The sequence below is a fragment of the Eleutherodactylus coqui genome, chromosome 5 (genome assembly GCF_035609145.1).
Source record: "Eleutherodactylus coqui strain aEleCoq1 chromosome 5, aEleCoq1.hap1, whole genome shotgun sequence".
Taxonomy (NCBI): domain Eukaryota; kingdom Metazoa; phylum Chordata; class Amphibia; order Anura; family Eleutherodactylidae; genus Eleutherodactylus; species Eleutherodactylus coqui.
This window is the reverse complement of record NC_089841.1, coordinates 30,650,657-30,666,818: the sequence shown is the minus strand read 5'-3', so window position 1 is coordinate 30,666,818 and position 16,162 is coordinate 30,650,657. Positions and strand designations below refer to the sequence as shown.

The following is a 16,162-nucleotide window of genomic DNA, read 5'->3' as shown; positions in this document are numbered from 1 at the left end:
CTGACCAGGAGGGGGCAGCATTCTCACACACAGGAAGAGAAATCCTGGAGGGTGAAGGACGAGGACCCACTGAGCAAGAGGGGGCAGCATCCTCACACAGAGGAAGAGGAATCCTGAGGGGTGAAAAACCGGGACCCTCTGACCAGGAGGGGGCAGCATCCTCCCACAAAGGAAGAGAAATCCTGGGGGAGTGAAGGACCGGGACCGCCTGACCAGGAGCGGGCAGCATTTTCACACAGAGGAAGAGGAATCCTGTGGGGTGAAGGACTGGGACCCTCTGACCAGGAGGGGGCAGTATCCTCACACAGAGGAAGAGAAATCCTGGGGGGATGAAGGACCGGGATCCTCTGACCAGGAGGGGGCAGCATCCTCACATAGAGGAATCCTAAGGGGTGAAAAACCGGGATCCTCTGACCAGGAGGGGGCAGTATCCTCACACAGAGGAAGAGAAATCCTGGGGGAGTGAAGGACCGGGATCCTCTGACCAGGAGGGGGCAGCATCCTCACATAGAGGAAGAGGGATCCTGAGGGGGGAAAAACCAGAACCCTCTGACCAGGAGGGGGCAGCATCCTCATATAGAGGAAGAGTAATCCTGGGGGTGGGGGGTGAAGGACCGGGACCCTCTGACCAGGAGGGGGCAGCATCCTCACACAGAGGAAGAGAAATCCTGGTGGGGGGGGGGGGGGGGGGGGGGAGTGAAGGATCGGAAGCCTCTGACTAGGAGGGGGCAGCATCCTCACACAGAAGAAGAGAAATTCTGGGGGGGTGAAGGATCGGGACCCTCTGACCAGGAGGGGGCAGCATCCTCACACAGAGGAAGAGGAATACTGGGGGCAACAAGACCAAGTCTTCCTGCATTCCAGTCACAGCCCTCTTTTTATTCTCTCTCCACCAAACCCATATATTGTATTTCAGCTGCACTTCAGTAGCGGTGAGAGATTCCAGCGACCTCATTGGTTGCTGGGTACACACCCCGCTTTTGAGATGTGCAAGAGTCCTACTTCATGAGACCCGCGGGGTGTTAGGGTTTGGGTTTGGGGTTAGGGTTGAGGTTAGTTGCTGACCCTCCTACGGCCCTGCTGCTGCTTATTTAATGGGCCGCCCACTCGTGCACATCTCCAAAGGGGAGGGGGGGGTGTACCCAACAACCAATCAGGTCGCTGAAATCGCTCACCAATACTGAAGTGCAGCTGAAATACAAAATATGCCCACCAAACTGCATTAGTAAGCGCCTCTCCTTCCAGTCATGTGATCTCAAGACCATGTGATTGTCTGTCCTCAGACCTCCCAGCAGCCTACTCTTCTTCTCTGACCACCTATTAGTAAGTCCCTCCCCTTACAGTCATGTGACTTCCTGTCCTAAAACTTCCTTGGAGCTCCTTGGAGGGGGGTTGTGAGAACTTCTGCCATCGGTATGATGGGTCCTCATGAAGGAGCCGGTGCCCCCTGGTGGATGATGGGAGTCACTGCTGGAAGTTACTAGAGGTAACCCTTATACTGCCTGAGAGGTGACATGTGCTCCTCACACAGCAGGGGGGAACAATTAGGAGTTTAAGGGTTAATCACTGTAAACCTGCACTGGCCACTGAGTCCTATAGGGGCTGTGAGGAAGGGGCCCACTGAGGGATCTCCGACAGACGGCAGCTCAGGGGCTTTCTGCAGTGACAGGAAGAAGGCAGCACGTTGTCATCTGTAGGACGGTGTGAGTCTTCCAGACAGGGAAGCGCCGTCTATGGAGAGCAGCGCCATTGTTTATTACATTCACTGCAAGTCAGAAGTTGTAGAAGAGGAGAAAAACCTGCGGAACGTCCGGAGCGAACGCAGAAATTGTAGGGAGAAACACGGAGGATCCGTCGGTGAGCAACATAACTCTATCCGCCATCTAGATCATAGAAGACGTGTGTGATGTCACCTGTCACTATTCTGTATCTACTGTCACCACTATCTGATGTCACCTGTCACTATTCTGTCACTACTGTCACCGCTATCTGATGTCACCGGTCACTATTCTGTCACTACTGTCACCGCTATCTGATGTCACCGGTCACTATTCTGTCACTACTGTCACCGCTATCTGATGTCACCGGTCACTATTATGTCACTACTGTCACCACTATCTGATGTCACCGCTCACTATTATGTCACTACTGTCACCACTATCTGATGTCACCGCTCACTATTATGTCACTACTGTCACCACTATCTGATGTCACCGCTCACTATTATGTCACTACTGTCACCACTATCTTATGTCACCGGTCACTATTCTGTCACTATTGTCACCACTATCTGATGTCACCTGTCACTATTCTGTCACTACCGTCGCCACTATCTGATGTCACCGGTCACTATTCTGTCACTACTGTCACCATTATCTGATGTCACCTGTCACTATTCTGTCACTACTGTCACCACTATCTGATGTCACCGGTCACTATTCTATCACTACCGTCACTGCTATCTAATGTCACCTGTCACTATTCTGTCACTACCATCACTGCTATGTTATGTATACTGTCACCACTATCTGATGTCACCTCTCACTATTCTGTCACTACTGTCACCACTATCTTATGTCACCGCTCACTATTCTGTCCCTACTGTCACCACTATCTGATGTCACCTGCCACTATTCTGTCACTACCATCACCACTATCTGATGTCACCTGTCACTATTCTGTCACTACCATCACCACTATCTGATGTCACCTGTCACTATTCTGTGACTACTGTCACCACTATCTGATGTCACCTGCCACTATTCTGTCACTACCGTCACAACTATCTGATGTCACCTGTCACTATTCTGTCACTACCATCACCACCATCTTATGTCACCTGTCACTATTCTGTCACTACTGTCACCACTATCTGATGTCACCTGTCACTATTATGTCACTACTGTCACCACTATCTGATGTCACCTGTCACTATTCTGTCACTACTGTCACCACTATCTGATGTCATCTGTCACTATTCTGTCACTACTGTCACCACTATCTGATGTCACCTGTCACTATTCTGTCACTACTGTCACCACTATCTGATGTCATCTGTCACTATTCTGTCACTACTGTCACCACTATCTGATGTCACCTGTCACTATTCTGTCACTACTGTCACCACTATCTGATGTCACCTGTCACTATTCTGTCACTACCGTCGCCACTATCTGATGTCACCGGTCACTATTCTGTCACTACTGTCACCACTATCTGATGTCATCTGTCACTACTGTCACCACTATCTGATGTCACCTGTCACTATTCTGTCACTACTGTCACCACTATCTGATGTCATCTGTCACTACTGTCACCACTATCTGATGTCACCTGTCACTATTCTGTCACTACTGTCACCACTATCTGATGTCATCTGTCACTATTCTGTCACTACTGTCTCCACTATCTGATGTCACCTGTCACTATTCTGTCACTACCATCACTGCTATGTTATGTATACTGTCACCACTATCTATTCTGTCACTACTGTCACCACTATCTTATGTCACCAGTCACTATTCTGTCACTACTGTCACCACTATCTGATGTCACCGGTCACTATTCTGTCACTACTGTCACCACTATCTGATGTCACCGGTCACTATTCTGTCACTACTGTCACCACTATCTGATGTCACCTGTCACTATTCTGTCCCTACTGTCACCACTATCTGATGTCACCGTTCACTATCCTGTCACTTCTGTCACCACTATCTTATGTCACCTGTCACTACTGTCACCACTATCTGATGTCACCTGTCACTATTCTGTCACTGCTGTCACCACTATCTGATGTCACCGGTCACTATTGTGTCACTATTGTCACCACTATCTTATGTCACCTGTCACTATTCTGTCATTACTGTCACCACTATCTGATGTCACCGGTCACTATTATGTCACTACTGTCACCACTATCTGATGTCACCTGTCACTATTCCGTCACTACTGTCACCACTATATGATGTCACCGGTCACCATTCTGTCACTACCATCACCACTATCTGATGTCACCTGTCACTTTTCTGTCACTACTGTCTGATGTCACCTGTCACTATTCTATCGCTTCCGTCACCACTATCTGATGTCAGCGGTCACTATTCTGTCACTACTGTCACCACTATCTTATGTCACCTGTCACTATTCTGTCACTACTGTCACCACTATCTTATGTCACCTGTCACTATTCCATCACTACCGTCACCACTATTTTATGTCACCTGTCACTATTCTGTCCCTACTGTCACCACTATGTGATGTCACCGGTCACTATTCCGTCACTACTGTCACCACTATCTGATGTCACCTGTCACTATTCTGTGACTACTGTCACCACTATCTGATGTCACCTGTCACTATTCTGTCACTACCATCACCACCATCTTATGTCACCTGTCACTATTCTGTCACTACCATCACCACCATCTTATGTCACCTGTCACTATTCTGTCACTACTGTCACCACTATATGATGTCACCTGTCTCTATTCTGTCACTACTGTCACCACTATCTGATGTCACCGGTCACTACTGTCACTATCTTATGTCACCGGTCACTCCTATCTTATGTCACCTGTCACTAACCTAGAGCTTTCATCTGGGGCCGCGGACAGTGAGTCCCAGTCGCGTGATTTCTGTCATCTAATGGATAACGGCGATCACATGAGGGGAGATGAAACTACTCCCCTCCCTCCTCTATGAAGTCTTGCGTCGATTTGGTCCGAAAAGGAAAAGATGATTTGGTCCGATGGACATCGGCGATCACGGAAAAGTTTTTTTTTTAAAGAAAAAGAAATAAAGTAAAAGTTTCATCTGTCCTCACCGAATGGATCCGTGAGAGGAGATGAAAATACTCCCCTAATGTCCCCTGAACCCTCCGATTCTGCCGGGCACCACCGCTGATCTGTGCATGTGCCAACAAAATGGCAGCACATGCGCAGTAGAAGCATATGCCAAAGTGACTTTGGCATAGTAACCAGCAGGGACCACAGTGATTGTTCCTTGCCAACATGGATGGCTGTGATATACCCATCACTGCCATCCCTGTGATTTGATCAGCACTGGATTACATAGTAACATAGTAACATGGTATGTAAGGCCGAATGAAGACATTGTCCATCTGTCCATTAGTCCTGTGTATCTGTACCCCCTCACCGAAAGGACAGAGATGGGAGCAAAGAATCCCGTGCTGTGTAGAGAGTGAAAAAAACTGTTTTTAAAATGACACCAATGCTAAAAAAGAATACACAGTACACCCCTAGATGAATTCGTTAAAGGGGTTCTGTCACTAAAAAAGAAAAATGCTCTACTTATCTATTCCTCCCACATATGTCCACTTACCAGATCTTCACCTTCCTTATCTTCTCCTGTCTCCTGCAGTCCGGGGGCTCACTTCACCTCCACTTGCCTGATTCTGCTCCTTCCTGTGAGGTTATGTACATTAGGTTGGCAGTCTGCTAATGTACATTATGTCACATCTCACAGGCCAGCAGGAGGACTGCCTATCTCCTTCAGAGATTGCTCATGCTAGCTGTCTCTGAAATAGATTACAATTCCTTCCTAGGCAGTGAAGCTACAGCACAGGGATGTGACCTTCACTGACCCATCAGGAAGAAGTTTGTGATGAGCAGCCTTCATAACAAGCTGTGCCCAGCTTGCAGTGAGCTTATCTGGGGCAGTGGAGAAGCTCAACCAGGAGGAGATGTGATAAGGAGACAGACAGGGAAGGAATAGGTAAGTTTAGATAAATTTTTTGAATGACAAAACCCCTTTAACCCTCAATTCACACAGGTCGGAATCCCGATGGAAATCTTGGGGTTTTGCCGGAGTGAAAAAACGCGAGATTTCCGCCAGTAAAGCGGCGCTTCAAAACCGTTTGCACTTAGTCACGTCTTTTGGAGCGGCTTGGCCGCATGCTTTTCCATTGCGGCCGGCGCTCCCATAGGGAGGAGCGTGGCCGGAACGGAAAAAAATAGACATAATGCGGCTGGGGAATCCGTGCCGCAGCAACGGCTAATGTTGGCTTTGCCTCGGGGGATTGGCTGACCCGTGTGGATAAGATTTTTGACAAATCTCGTCCACATGGCTGGCTAATCCCAGGGTTAGTGGCCGCTGTCGAATCTGCAGCAGCAAAATTCTGCACGCAATGGGGCCTCCAAGTAAAGTTTCTGTACTGAAAGCCACCCGCTGCTCCTTTCATTTTTGGCCCCATTGTGTATACAGAAATAATAGTAGGGCCACAAAGGGTTATTTTCTGAACACAGGACAAACAGGAGTATCCATTTTGGGGTGTAGGAAAACAAAACGTTCCTCACAATGTTGATAATTAATGTTACATTTGTATGTCTCCTAAATGGTTAAAAAACTAAAGTTTTTCAAATGTGCATTCAGAATAAAGTAAACAGATGGAAATATATATCTTGGCAAAAATGTGTACCGTATATTTGCACATATTTGAGATATTTCAGTTTGAACATTTTGAAAAAATTGTCATTTTATCACATTTTCAATTTTGGTGCTTTTCATAAATATACACAAATTTGAGTATATTTTTACCACCCAAATGAAATGCAATATGTGGCAAAAAAACAATGTCAGCATCATTTGGATATGCAAAACCTTTACGGAGTTATTCTATGTTAAAGTGACACATTTCAGATTTCCAAAAAGTGGCCTGGTCATTAAGGTGCAAACAGGCTTGGTCACTAAGAGGTTAAAAATCTTTCGCTATTTTGTCCATGAAAATGCCGTCCATTATTGTTAGTGGGGTCTGTCCAGCACCATTTGAGTTTGGCACGTAGTGGATAAGCCGGTTCCATCAGTTAATTATGCAGCTTTGAGGTCAGAACCTGTCAGGAGGATTCTGCTGCCGATGTCACACATACATCCCAACACGCATGTACATTGCAGACATCTATATTGTGCTCTAAAACACTGCAGCGCTTCAGAGGAAACACTGGAAAAAGCAGCTCTGAACTTGGAGAAGAGTCAGTGGGGCGGTCACTGCTGACTTCTCCCTGCCTGGGTCAGCTATCAGTCCAACTGATCCGGGTGAGGAGAACCCTGTCGGGATTTTGTGTTGTCTGTAGTTCGCGTTTTAAAAAACTCCTGACAGCTTTCTTTTCATATCTCCTTAAGGCCTCCTTCACACGGGCGACACCGCATCGCTGCGAGAAAATCGCAGCGATATCGCTGGCTGCACCGTGCGATATCGCTGCGATTTTCTCAAGCAATACCGTGATTTTGTAGCGCTACAAAGTCGCATGTGATGCTACAAAATCGCGCGACTTTGTAGCATCACGTGCGAGGATTTTCGAGGGGGGGGGGGGGCTTGAAATATAAGCCTTACCCCGAAAATAAGCTGTAACTAAGGGAGAAGATTAAAAAAAGGTATACATCACCTCTTCCGCTCTGTCTGGGGCGCCACTGCATCTTCTTCGCAGGTTCGGCACTGATCTGCTTCTTCATCTTCTGGCCATGGATTGAAAAATCCCCGGCTGCTTGAAAGCGCTGGCTGTGATTGGCTGACACTTATCCAATCACAGCCAGTGCTCGAAGAATGGCTGTGATTGGTTCAATCACTGCCATTCATCGAGCACTTGCTTTGATTGGCTAAGTGTCGGCCAATCACAGCCAGCGCTTCCAGGAGGCGAGGATTTTTGAATCCCCGGCCAAAAGAGAAGAAGATCAGTGCCGGGATCTGGGGAGAAGCTGCGGCTGGACTGACAGCTCGTCTAAGGTAAGGTATGTGTGTTTTTTTCCCCGGCAGTTAGAGCTTAGATTATAGCTTTGACAGTAGTATTTCCTACTATCAAAGTTGTATCGCATCTCATGCAAATCGCATTTTCGTGCGATGCGATGCAACAGAGAGGAAGGCTCCATAGGAAAACATGGGCTACAAAACCTCGTGTGTCGTTGGCATATCGCGGGACCTGCAAGGTTTGTGTGTCATTTTGTAGCATGCTACAAAACATCTCATGTGTGAAGGAACCCATAGGAAACCATGAACTTCTCATACATGCGATTTGTAGCATTGCTACAAAATCGCGCGACTTTGTCGCCCATGTGAAGGAGGCCTAAAGGGGTTTTCCCATGACTTGCTTCACAACCCCAGTGCCTCTCTTGGTTGCTGCTGACCAGGACATGTGACTGCTGCAGCCAATCACTGGCTATAAAAGGTGAATATTGTGGGCAGTGATTGGCTGCAGCAGTCACATGACCCGATCAGCAGCAACCAGGAAGGACAAAGTGATTGTGAAGCAAGTCATGGTAAAACCCCTTTCGGGCTCTGGCACACTTGCGTTTTTCATGCACATTTTTTTTCATGGGATTGTCAATGGGACTTTCTAATATTAAAAACACATCACAAGTTGGCGCTCTGCAATTTTTGTGCGATGCGTTTTTAACATTAGAAAATCCCATTGACAATCACGTGAAAAAAATGAGCAAGAAAAACGCAATAATGCAGGAGCCCTAAAGGAGATATTAAAGGGAACCTGTTAGAAGGTTTATGAAGCCCGAACTTCAAACAGGTTCCCTTTAATATCTCCTTAAAGGAGTTTTCCCATGACTTTCTTCACAACCACTCTGGCCCTGCTGCTTGCTGCGGATCAGGACATGTGACTGTCATAGCTAATAACTGGCCTCTCGAGTGACCTTTTATAACCAGTGATTGGCTGCAGCAGTCACATGTCCTGGTCAGCAACTGCCAGTCAGGATGCACAGGTTGTGAAGGAATTCCAGGTAATGTGAAAACACTTTTAAATGTTTCCCCTTATTATCTCCGGTAAATGTATTCTCTAGTTTTGTTTTTTGTGGTTTTTACATTTCTTCATATTCTTTCCATTCAGGTCCCTACATGATTGATTCATCAAAGATGGAGAAGAAGAGAAACAAGATGGTGAAGAATGTATTAAATCTCACCCTAAAGATAATCTTCCAGTTTACTGGGGAGGTGAGAGATTCTGATGATGTCACATTACATTATTCTTATCTATGGTAATAACAGATGATGTCACTGGGGAGGTGAGAGATTCTGATGATGTCACATTACATCATTCTTATCTATGGTAATAGCAGATGATGTCACTGGAGAGGTGATGGACTCTGGAAATGTCTGTAGTGATATTTATTAATGTCTCCCCCTATAAAGGATTACACAGTAGTGAAGAAGACCTCTAGTGATGGCTGTCGGACCCCTGTGTGTGATGGATGGGGAAGAACCCTGAGCGCAATCAAAGGGCCCCCACCTCACCCCCTGATACATGAGGACATCAATGTCCAGAAGATTCTACAACTCGCCAACAAGATGATTGAGCTGCTGACTGGAGAGGTGACGCTGCAGGGAATGCTGGGACATTATACAGTAACAGCACTGGAGGCTTCTGGGTGATGACTGTATATTGTGTTGTCAGGTTCCTATAAGGTGTCAGGATGTCGCTGTCTATTTCTCCATGGAGGAGTGGGAGTATTTAGAAGGACACAAGGATCTGTACAAGGATGCCATGATGGAGACCCGCCAGCCGCTCCCATCACCAGGTAATAGACATATTTAGCTGGGGAGAAGTGTGGCATGTGCCTCTGGTGATTGTAGTAAGTGTGGCGTGCCGGCCATGCCAAAAACTATTAGTTGGATTAGTGGAGCCACCCACTATACAATTGTTGATTAAAGCAATACATATCTACTGATTGCGGATAGTAAACATCCCGGCCATACAGTGATGCCAGTCAGCGGCTACATGGCAGATGGCTGCTGTATCAAATAGTACCAAGAGAATGTGGCAACAGAAGATCTCTGTTCCAACAGTCCTACTGCTACAGTAGCCGGCGGCGTTGTAAAGTTCGAGAGTTACCATGGCCAATGCTACCCCCGACCCCGAAATAGGAAAAGTAAAGTAAAGGGGTCAGAACTCAATGCTAATTGCAAAAAATAAGTGCACCCCTGTGCAATGTAACTTCCCAATGAAATTTGGCGCTAGCTAATTGCAAAAGTAAGAGCACCCCTATTCAGGACCTAAAGAATGCTTGTGCGAAGTTTCACGCTTGTATGTTACCGGGAAGTTACATTACATAGGGGTGCACTTACTTTTGCAAACAGCATTAAATAATTGAGTTGTGACCCCTTTACTTTTCCTATTTAGGACCTACAGAGTGCTCCTGCCAAGTTTCATGCTTGTACGACATCGGGAAGCATACGATGTTGTACAAGTGTGAAATTTGACAAGACCATTCTTTAGGTCCTAAATAGGAAAGGTAAAAGGGTCAGGACTAGGGATGAGCGAACGTGTCCGTTACGGACACATCCGCACCCGGACACCGGCTTTGCCGAACACTGCAGTGTTCGCGCGTAAGTGTCCGGGTGCCGCCGGGGGGCGGGGAGATGCGCGGCGGCGCGGGCGGCAGTAGCGGGGAACAGGGGGGAGCCCTCTCTCTCTCCCTCTCCCCCCCACTCCCCGCCGCACCCCCCCCGCGCTGCCACGGCGGCCCCCGAACTTTTTCGCCCGAACACTGAAGTGTTCGCAAAGTTCGGTGTTCGGGCGAAAAAGGGGCGGAGCCGAACGTGTTCGCTCATCTCTAGTCAGGACTCAATTATTCAATGCTAATTGCAAAAGTAAGTGCACCCCTATGTAATGTAACTTCCCAATATCGTACATGTGTGAAATTTGGCACGAGCATTCTTTAGGTCCTAAATGAGGAGATTGGGAAGGGTGGCACATTCTGCAGAGGGACATCAGTGCATGCAGCCTGCGAAGAATCTAACGCTCCTCTGTGTGAATACAGATTTTATTCTGCGGTTTCTCTGAAGTAACCGCGACTTGATAACATTTTTTGTGCAAACAACATGTAAGCACATGTATCAAATTAACTCGGGCGAAGCTGGGTATATCAGCTAATTATCATATAGGGGACTTGTTTGGGTTGAAGGTGGCTTGATTGTCTTTCCATCCTCCACCCACTTGCTCTTAATGAGCAGTACTTCGTATTGTACTATTATATTATTACTACTACAGCAGGTCAATTATACTGGGTAGTACTGGATGCAGCTTGCGGTGCATATTGACAAAAAACATTGACGCATAGTCCTTCGCCTGAACGTGATATCATGTCATCTCAAGTTATGTACATAGTATCAAAAAGGTGCTCAGCGCTCCGATGATAGAGAGATTTAAGATACTGGGAAAAAGTACTTACTTGTCAGGGGTGCCTGGTCCAATGGCACCCCCAATCCCAGAAGGCGTGTAGTAGAACTCGGGAGATGGTCCAATATTACCATATATATATATATGTAATCATTATATTTGAAAGTGGCGAAACACTGGTACTATAAATAATACTAATAACTAGTCACTAGATAAGTATAAGATGGGCTGCAACTTCGGTGGGGGGGGGGGGGAGGGGTTCTGCTTGCTTCTCCGTATTGTGGTGGAGATGAGCATCGACCAGTGTAAAATGTTTGTTGTACAGCTGTATGTATTTCACTATAGAGATTTGACTTACAGAGACACGTAACAACATCTCTCATCATGGTGCTGCAGGACAGCCACATGGTGTCAGATGTGTGTTGCATTGGCTGCTGAAGATGGGTTCAGTAGTCCAAGATAATGAGGAGGTAGTCATTGTAACATCAGACAACCCCCACATTAGCCAACTTGAATCACATCACACACACACTGACTTCATTCTCCCTGCCCTTCCCCCTCTCCAGCTTTGAGCCAGGACAAAGGATAAGTTTGCACACACACCACATGGCAAAAGGACAAAGACCAGTTTGCACATGGCACTACAGAGGCTGGGAGGGGGAAGGGGAGGAGGTTCTATATAGTTTAACCTATAACAATAAAATACTTATTGATCACAAGACTTATTGACATCTACCAAATAGTCTCAAAGCTCTTAAGGCCCGTCTCAGACACAGAATTACCTAAGTCAGGATATTGCTGTTGCATTAGACAATAGTTCTGCTATCGCTGTGTGTCTTCTCTGTTAACATAGCTTAGCCTTATTTAATTTGTCTGTTGACTTCTTATCTTAAAATCCTAGTTCCCAGCACTACAAAGCATAGGTTTTAGTCTTCTATTTAAGGGCCAATAGTCCAAAACAAGATAAGAAACATACACTTATTGCATTCTGAAACTTAACACTTTATATTCCATGACACCTTATACACCCATAAAGGGCAGGTATTATGTGTTCAGATAAAAGGAGTTTCATGCATAATAAACGGCAGAGCTCTCAAGACTTCAGACTGAACTGGACCTCAGTGCGGATTCTTTCTGTGCGCGCATAAATGAGAGTTTACAATCAGGAGGCTACAAAATACCCCAAATACTGCTGGACAAATATTGATCCAGAACAATACGTCTTACAGAAGGGCTTTTATACTGAACTACAAAACAAAGATCATTAATACAAAATGTAGTTTCCTTTAAGGTGACAGAAAGCAGATTTAATCAAAAAAGGGTAATTTTTTTAAGAGAAGCAAAAGATAACTGAAACTATAGAAATTTGTCAACACCATATTCACACCGAATAAGGAGAACATGTCCATTTACTGCAGTGATGTCATAAAAACGGTCAAAAAATTACATTTTTAAAATAATTCCACCAAGTTTTTTAAACAACATTTCTTATTAAATTAATTTCTAATATTATATTTTATAACATTTTCCGTACATTTAATGGGGCCATTAAAAATCCTGCTTGTCTGTCAAAAAAAAAACCAAGCTCTCATACAGCTTTGTTAGCAGAACAAAAAGCACTTGTCCTTGGGCGGTGGGGATGAAGAATAGCTGCTGGAGTTATTAGACCCCGAACAGACTCTTTAGGATGAATAGACCCCCAACACACAATGCCATCGCTCTCAGGCACCTAACACTAACTTTAACCACTTAATGTGGAGCTGCCCGATGGCAGAATCTAGTCAATTAAATTCTTGCATATGAAAAAATCTATATATATAAAATTGAATGTATGCGTGTCTGTGTGTGTCTGTCTGTCTGTCTGTCTGTGTGTGTGTCTGTTTGTTCTTTATGCGCTACTACACCATTCATCCGATCGCCATGAAACTTTGGTAAGTTGTTGAGTACACTCCTGGGAAGATTATAGGCATAGTGCAACTATCCTACGATAAATGGCGCGTGCGAGCGTTGTCGACAGTTACGCCCCCCCCCCCCCACGTAGATCGTTCGATTTCCATCACTGCCACTAATTCTCTCACTTCCCAATGTCGTAGAAACATGAAATTTGGCACGAGCATTGATTATGTCATAAATAGGAAAAGTTAATGGGTCCAGACTCGATTATTCAATTTTAGGCGCAAAAGAATTGGCGTCCAAATTTTACGTACGGAATCTAATTTTCTCACTTTCCGGTGTCATAGAAACGTGAAATTTGGCACGAGCATTGATTATGTCATAAATAGGAAAAGCTAATCGGTCCCAACTCGATTATTCAATTCTATGCGCAAAAGAGTTAGCGTCCGAATTTTGCGTACGGAATGTAATTTTCTCACATAGAAACTTGAAATTTGGCACGAGCATTGATTATGTCATAAATAGGAAACGCTAATCGGTCCCAACTCAATTATTCAATTCTATGCGCAAAAGAATTAGCATCCAAATTTTACGTACGGAATCTAATTTTCTCGCTTCCCAATGTCATAGAAACTCGAAATTTGACACAAGCATTGATTATGTCATAAATAGGAAAAGTTAATGGGTCCCAACTCGATTTTTCAATTCTAGGCGCAAAAGAATTGGCGTCCAAATTTTACGTACGGAATCTAATTTTCTCGCTTCCCAATGTCATAGAAACTCGAAATTTGGCACGAGCATTGATTATGTCATAAATAGGAAAAGTTAATGGGTCCCAACTCGATTATTCAATTCTAGGCGCAAAAGAGTTAGCGTCCAAATTTTGCGTACGGAATGTAATTTTCTCACATAGAAACTTGAAATTTGGCACGGGCATTGAATATGTCACAAATAGGAAACGCTAATCGGTCCCAACTCAATTATTCAATTCTATGCGCAAAAGAATTAGCGTCCAAATTTTACGTACGGAATGTAATTTTCTCGCTTCCCAATGTTATAGAAACTCGAAATTTGACACGAGCATTGATTATGTCATAAATAGGAAAAGTTAATGGGAAGTTGTTGAGTACACTCCTGGGAAGATTACTGGCATAGTACATCTATCCTACGATAGGTGGCGAGTGCGAGCGTCGTCGACAGTTATGCCCCCCCAGACAAAGATCGTTTGATTTCCATCTCAAGCACAAAAGCAAAAGGCATTACGAGCAACGGGGTGCGTGTTCAACTACAAAATGATGCATCCGCCGAACGTATCACAACACAATTCCTGGATATTGAGAATGCTGAGGTAAAATAAAAGCTGTGCTGTGATTGGTTGCTATATATTATACCGCTGAGGTAAAATGAATGCTGCGCTGTGATTCGTTGCTATTTTTTATATTGCTGAGGCAGAATAAAAGTTGCGCTGTGATTGGTAGTTATTTCTCTTACTGCTGACATAACATGAAAGCTGCACTGTGATTGGTTGTTATATTTTATACTGCTGAGGTAACATATAAGCTGCGCTGTGATTGGGTGTTATATATTATAAAGCTGAGGTAACATCAAAGCTGCGCTGTAATTGGTTGTTATATATTATACCACTGAGGTAACCTAAAAAAGCTGCGCTGTGATTGGCTGTTATCTAGATATATAAAAACGAATGTATGTCTGTCTGTCTGTCTTCGCAGCAACGCGCGACGGGTAAGCTAGTAGTGTATAAAAATAGAAAGGGCCCAGATAAATTCTATAAAATCAGTGGAATTTGGTGCGGCTCGTCAACCTCGACCCACATGCAAAACCTATTTGAGCGAATGGTTGACCTAATGAGGTCCTCGGCCCTCCCAGGTACCATTTAGTTGTAATGTTATACTGTGTACACTGTCATACAGAACTGTAAACTCTCTGTGTACTTGAACCATGTTATTCTCAGGTTTGTTAATGAGGAATATGATTTGCTATGTTCTTTTATTCCTCAATAAAATGAGTTTTAAAAAATGGCTGTAGGAAGGGGTTAAAGGGAAGCTGTCAGGAGGATTCTGCTGCCCGATGTCACACATACATCCCAACACGCATGTACATTGCAGACATCTATATTCTGCTCTAAAACACTGCAGCTCTTTAGAGAAAACACTGGAAAAAGCGGCTCTGAACTTGGAGAAGAGTCAGTGGGGCGGTCGCTGCCAACTTCTCCCTGCCTCACGGCTATCAGTCCAACTAATCCGGGTAAGAAGAACCCTGTCAGGATTTTGTGTTGCCTGTAGTTCGCGCTTCATAAAACTCTGACAGGTTCCTTTTAATATCTCCTTAAATCGGTTTCCCCATGACATGCCTCTGTCCTTCCTGGTTGTTGCTGATCAGGACATGTGACTGCTTCAGCCAATCATTGGCCATAGCACTGACCTTTTATAGCAAGTGATTGGCTGCAGCAGTCACATGTCCTGTCAGCAGCAATCAGGAAGGACACAGGGGTTGTAAAGCAATTTGTAAGTAACGGGAAAACCCTCTTAAATGTTTCCTCTTATTATCTCCAGTAAATTTATTCTGATGTTGTCTATTTGTGATTTTTACATTGTCTCATATTCCTTACATTCAGATTCCTTTATAATCGATTCATCAAAAAAGGAGGAGGACAGAAACAACATGGTGAAGAGTGTATTAAATCTCACCCTAGAGATACTCTTCCAGCTAAGTGGGGAGGTGAGAGATTCTGATGATGTCACATTACATCATTCTTATCTATGGTAATAATACATGGTGTTACTGGAGAGATGATGGAATGTCTGCAGTGATATTTATTACTGCCTCCCCACATACAGGATTACACAGTAGTGAAGAAGACCTCTAGTGATGGCTGTCGGGTCCCTGCGTGTGATGAAATGGGAATACACATGAGCCCAAACACAGGGCCCCCATTTCACCCCCTGATACATGAGGACATCAATGTACAGGAGATTCTAGAACTTACCAACAAGATGATTGAGCTGCTGACTGGAGAGGTGATGCTGCAGGGAATATTGGGACATTATACAGTAACAGCACTGGAGGCTTCTGGGTAATGACTGTATATTGTGTTGTCAGGTTCCTAT

At 44.9% G+C, this 16,162-nt stretch overlaps 2 protein-coding genes across 2 annotated transcripts in view; both read left to right on the top strand.

The window, feature by feature from the left end:
* LOC136629093 (zinc finger protein 850-like) overlaps positions 1-16,162 on the top strand; it is a 585,720-nt gene that overhangs the window by 548,217 nt on the left and 21,341 nt on the right. The gene's annotated exons all lie outside the window — the stretch shown is intronic.
* LOC136629209 (gastrula zinc finger protein XlCGF66.1-like) lies at positions 1,387-15,828 on the top strand. The gene is made up of 5 exons (XM_066605387.1): positions 1,387-1,486; positions 8,853-8,956; positions 9,155-9,334; positions 9,417-9,540; positions 15,670-15,828. The coding sequence occupies exons 2-5, from the start codon at positions 8,861-8,863 to the stop codon at positions 15,819-15,821; spliced, it is 552 nt and encodes a 183-aa protein (XP_066461484.1). The 5' UTR covers positions 1,387-1,486; positions 8,853-8,860; the 3' UTR covers positions 15,822-15,828.

Coding starts and splice junctions, on each gene's coding strand:
- LOC136629209 (XM_066605387.1), top strand. CDS start 8,861: ATGATTGATTCATCAAAGATGGAGAAGAAGAGAAACAAGATGGTGAAG. Junction 8,957..9,154: donor TCTTCCAGTTTACTGGGGAG/GTGAGAGATTCT, acceptor CCCCCTATAAAG/GATTACACAGTAGTGAAGAA. Junction 9,541..15,669: donor CCAGCCGCTCCCATCACCAG/GTAATAGACATA, acceptor CCTTACATTCAG/ATTCCTTTATAATCGATTCA.